This window comes from Vigna radiata, chromosome 4 (assembly GCF_000741045.1).
Source record: "Vigna radiata var. radiata cultivar VC1973A chromosome 4, Vradiata_ver6, whole genome shotgun sequence".
In the NCBI taxonomy this organism is placed as follows: Eukaryota; Viridiplantae; Streptophyta; class Magnoliopsida; order Fabales; family Fabaceae; genus Vigna; species Vigna radiata.
The window spans coordinates 18,167,439-18,173,052 of record NC_028354.1 but is presented as its reverse complement, the minus strand read 5'-3'; the positions used below and the strand labels follow the sequence as shown (position 1 = coordinate 18,173,052).

Sequence of the window (5,614 nt, the reverse complement as noted above, 5' to 3'; positions counted from 1 at the left end):
TATGCTAAAGCTATCAAAATAAACAACCATGCTTCAAAAATTATTCTTCGTTACCTATTATCTTTTTTATTACAACAAAAAAATCAAATGGAATTATCCTAATTTTGAACAAAACATCAATCCATGTTTAATTCGAATCTAAATTCAAATTGGATTTCGAATTTTTAATTTCTATTTTTTTTTCTTAAAGTATTAATTTTAGTAGTCGACTCGCTTTTTTCAAATTGTTTTTCGTTAGTAAGAAAAGGTAACGAAGATAAAATACGAGCTAACAAATTACGATGTCGCCAGTTGTTATATGTGGGTGAGGGAGAGTATGAAGACGAGAGAGAAACAAATTGGAGGAGTGAGGAAGGTGGAATAGCCTTAGGCAAAGGTTTCTGATTTTTTTTTTCAATTGGGGGAACGTGAGTAAAGGTTTGGGGTTTCTTTTTTTAGTGTTGAAAATGAAAATTATTTAAATATCCTTGATCTTAAAACTTAGAATCCATGATAAATGAGGGTATTTTTGTCTACTATAATCCGGTACATACCAACTGAAAAACAGACATACGCGTATTAACAAACCCCATTTATATATATATATATATATATAATCAATATTGAATTGAAAAGACGATGTGAGAGAGCATAAGAGAGAATGGTGGTAGGTAGCATTATGTGTGGAAAATTGATGCGCTACAGAGAGGTAGAAGGTCAGAGAGAAAACGTTTCTGTTTCTCTGGTTTGAACAGCAACAAAAGAAGCCATGAAAGTGGTAGATGTATTCAACGTAGCTCCAACTTCAGAATCGAAAGAGTTACCAACTCAATCAACGCTTCCACTCACCTTCTTTGACATATTATGGCTAAGGCTGCCTCCTGTTGAACGTATCTTCTTCTATCAATTTCCTCATCCTACTCTTCTCTTCTTCGATACCCTTCTTCCCAAACTCAAACACTCTCTCTCTCTCGCACTTGCTCACTTTTTCCCTCTCGCCGGACACCTCACTTGGCCCCTTCACTCCCAAATCCCCATCCTCACTTACAAATCCGGTGACACTGTTTCCCTTACTGTAGCTGAATCTGATGCTGATTTCGACCATCTAGCAGGCACGGATCTTGCTGAGGCTAGAGAAATCCACCACCTTTTACCCCACTTGACCATATCCCACGATCAAGCAAACGTTCTAGCCTTGCAAGTCACTCTATTTCCAAACTCTGGATTTTCCATAGGAATAACCTCGCACCATGCAGTTCTAGATGGCAAGACTTCAACCTCGTTTATCAAAGCCTGGGCTTATCTTTGCAGAGATCAACCACAATCAACTTTTTCTCTTCCACCTGAACTTTCTCCGTTTTTTGGCAGGGAGGTAGTCCAAGACCCCAATCATTTAGAAAAAGAATTTATCAGCGATTGGTTAAGACAGGGTGGACCCAACAACAGAAGCCTCGTAGTTTGTGATCTGCAAGTCCCAGACGATGCAACCAGAGGCGTGTTTCATCTCGGTCGTTCAGATATTGAAAAGCTGAAGCAGATTGTGGTGTCCAAGAAGAAAGGGAACAGCAGCAACCTCCGCATGTCAACATTTGTGTTATCCGTTGGTTATGCTTGGGTTTGCAGGGTGAGAGCAGAGGAAACAAAAAACAAAATGGTAACGTTGGCTTTGAACTTTGACTGCAGGAATCGTTTGGAGCCGCCAGTTCCCGCAACGTATTTTGGGAACTGTGTAGGGGCGAAGCTTGCAACTGCTGAAACAAAGGAGATATTGGGGGAGGATGGACTCATTGTGGCAGTGGATGTACTGAATGAGAGTTTGGAAACTCTGAAGGAGGGAGCGCTGAGCGGGGCGGAAAATTGGTCAAAGTGGTTGCTTGAAGGTTTCAAAATTGATACGAAGATAGTTGGCGTTGCTGGGTCACCGAGGTTTGATGCTTATAGTAATGACTTTGGTTGGGGAAGACCAAAGAAGGTTGAGATGGTTTCTATAGACAGAACTGGCGCATTTTGTTTATCAGATAGCAGAAATGGTGATGGGGTTGAGATAGGTTTTGTGTCCACCAAAGAAGCAATGCACACTTTTGCGTCTCTCTTTCTCAATGGCCTTCTCCAATCTTGACTTTTCTCTACTTTCTCATGAATCAAAGTTTGCCAAAGCAAAATAAGAATCTTTCACTTCATTTATTTTCCCAATTAGTCGCTTTACTTTTGAATAATTGGATACCAAGTTCTACCTGTAATTTTCCTATTGTAAGTTTTTTTTGTTTTTTTTATCACCATAGTTGTTATACCTTGTGTTTCAGCATTTAGAATCCATAATTATACCTTAGCTTAGAAATTCAAATTTAAGTGAAAGTCTCACCTTAGATTAAAAAGCGAAAGTATAAAAGTAAAAGATTCATTAATTTTTTATCTTAAGATTTTAGTTAGAGAATGATATCAATTTTTTATATGATTGGGTTCAGTTCTTATTGGTGTTTGTATTTCCTTAGGAAATTTTGATATGCAAGATCGAAAACTATACCTTCATATTCTGTTAAGGACATTCTAACACTTAGGTCAATTTTCTACAACTAATATATTATACTATGAGCATGTTTTACCTTATTAATTATCATATGATTTTCTTGATGTATAAGATATTAATCGATTAGTGATATTGATATTGATTTTGATATTACATTAACCACTTATTTTGAAATTACGTTGACCAGTCGATTCATATAATAAATTTTGTTTTCTCAATATAATCAATATTTTTAAGATATTGCATTATTGTTTTGTGTGCTAACAATTGAATTAGGTTTATTTTTTAAATACTATTATTTAGTTTACAAGATAATCTTGAATCTAATTCAATTTTATAAATTTAACTTTTAAATAAAATTTGTATTTATTTTAAATTCTTAATTTTTAACAATCAAAATTGTTTCAATTGAATAAAGAAAATGATCTTTTTGTCCTTAATATCAATATTGATCTTCATGTAGAAAATTATGCACCACATATGCAGAGAATTATTTCGTCCTCTCTTTTCTTGATGTTGTGTTTTCAATTGGACAAATGTAACGTGAGGAATATATCCATTTTAACGTTTGTGTTAATGTTTGTGTCAAAGAAGAATGGTAATATTCAAGACGCAAAGTTTTCTACCTGAAAAAGAACATTACAATACGTTGACGGGATTTATTGGATGCCAGATTTAAGTAGGAAAGCTATTCGTTTATATAATTCAGTTCAATGAATTACGGAAGATTGATGAGATATTTTTTAGAATAGCATCAAAATTGCATATTTTATAAAAATAATCATTTTTTGATAAAAAGATAATTGGGAAAATAAATAAAAAAGTAATAAACAGAATAATTTAAAACTAACTTCGGTAAATTCAATACTTTCTACTTATCCTGCACTCTATTTTTTTTTTTTAAATTCATATAAATCATCACATATCATTTAAACCAAAATAAATAATCTTTTCAAACAATCTTAAATGAATCTCTACTAACCCGTGCCAAATAATTTAGGATGTTTATAAATATAAGAAAGCATACCTCTAAACCTTAGATGTATTACATTTAACAACTAAAATGCATTCATTATAAATAACTTTTAGAATTGTTTTTTAAAATTCATGCATTGTATTTGTTCATGAATAAAATTAAGTTCTAAAGTATTCATTATCATATTAAACGTGTTAAAATCGAGAAAGATGGTTAATAATATATTTAAATTATTTATTTCGAACCATAAAAGGCGTTGACTAAAAAAAATGTAAACAAAAAATAATATAGCAAAGATGGATCTACACTTTTTTAGTAGTATTGCATTTACATGTCCGCGTATTTTGTTTTCTTATAATTAATAATTTTTAGGTATATTTATTCTATTACATGTATTTTAAATGTACGTTTATTCAGTTTTAGAATATTATTTATTATTTTTGATAAACTATTTATTGAATTTAAAAGTAATAGTGATTTTAAAAATAACATTTGATTAATTTTATTAAAAGTTAAAAGTGATATTGGAGATAAAGTTTTATATTAATCAGGTTTCATTATATAAGAATCATATTCTTTTTAAGAAAAAAATTCTAAACCTTTTTTCTATTTTCTTTTTATATCTTTGACTTCAACCTTCATTTGATTGATGGACAGAGTATGTTATAGGAGTTCCGAAAAAAGAGTGCTACAAATCATATGGTCATAATTTTAAATAGAATAAGTTCATCTTTTATTTCTTTTTTTATTTTTTTTTTACTTGAATGAATTTGAGAGAGAGTAATTGAAAGGATTTGAGAGGATTTGAAAATATTTTTTTTTTGTTTATTTGAATAGATTTGGAGGTAAGTGAGAGTAGACTTAGAAGTAAAATTTTTGAGAATTAGTATAGGATTTAATTTATATGACAGATTAAAAAAATTTACTTCCAAATTCATTCTCACTTATCTTCAAATCTATTCAAATAAACAACAAAAGAATTTATCATCAAATCCTCTCAAATTCTCTCAATTACTCTCCCTCAAATCCACTTAAGTGAAATACCTTAAATGTGTTGCATGAAGAGTTGTTCGACTTATATGCGAGGTTCAAGGGTTCAAGATGAAGCTTCAATCGATTAAGATTGTTAAAGTGCAATCAGATTGATGGTTTGAGATTTTATGTATAGATATTGTATTATGTGCCTAAAGGTCTAGAGGGACTAGGAGGTGAGTTGTTATGTGTAGCTTTTCCTTCACCAACACATGGACCTGGTTTTTTGGTCCACATGCTTTGCGGCCATAAACTTAAGAAATTATTATGTTGAAAACAGATTATTATTACATTGTTGTTACTGTAATTAGAGTAGTAATATTATTACATTATTAATATTTTAATTATCATAAGAATTAAACAATGATGTAAAAAATACAACGTCAACAAAGTAGAATTAAGATTTGACTTTAATATGCTGTCTTATAAAAATCAATATCTTCTGTGTAATCCTAATGCTCTTGAATATTTAAGATGTGTTATTGATAGTTCACTCTATGAAATAACATGGATTTTTTCTAGTTCTACTTTGTTATCATAAAATTTTCTATTTCATCATTGTAGTGTAATTGTTGCGTATAGACAATTCCTCTATCGTGATTAAAAATAATTATTTTAATTTATTAAATTACAACTTTTTTATATTTGAAAAATTAATTTTAATCAATTAATGCTAATTTTTTACTCTTCATAAATATTTTTACAATTATATATAAACATTAACAATTATCATTTTATATTACTTTAATAATTAAGAACATTTTAATAATTTTTAATTTCTACCAATTAAATAATTTTTTTTTATATGTCACATCAATCAAATTCTATACTAACTTTTACAAATTTTATTTCTAAATAAAGTCTCATTCATTTCAAAATTTATTTAAATAAACAATAATTAATTCATATTAAAATCTTTTCAAATACACGCCATCACTTTCCACGTATCCTTCTTGCAAAGTAAAGTAAACACAAGGATGAAAGCTGAGTGAGAGAAAATATTCTTATTCAATAAAAAAAATCATACAAATCACAATTAACAATCATAAAAAAGAAGTAATTAACGATCATAAAAAAACAACAGAATTTTAACACATTAC

At 29.9% G+C, this 5,614-nt stretch overlaps 1 protein-coding gene across 1 annotated transcript; it reads left to right on the top strand.

Moving 5' to 3' along the window:
- The first annotated feature begins 626 nt into the window (after positions 1–626).
- On the top strand, positions 627–2,281 carry LOC106758620 (phenolic glucoside malonyltransferase 1). Its single transcript, XM_014641554.2, has one exon. It carries the CDS (start codon positions 749–751, stop codon positions 2,096–2,098), a length of 1,350 nt encoding a protein of 449 aa, XP_014497040.1. The 5' UTR covers positions 627–748; the 3' UTR covers positions 2,099–2,281.
- The last annotated feature ends 3,333 nt before the right edge of the window (positions 2,282–5,614 follow it).

Excerpts from the sequence above, each read along its gene's own strand:
- LOC106758620 (XM_014641554.2), top strand. The coding sequence starts at position 749 with ATGAAAGTGGTAGATGTATTCAACGTAGCTCCAACTTCAGAATCGAAA.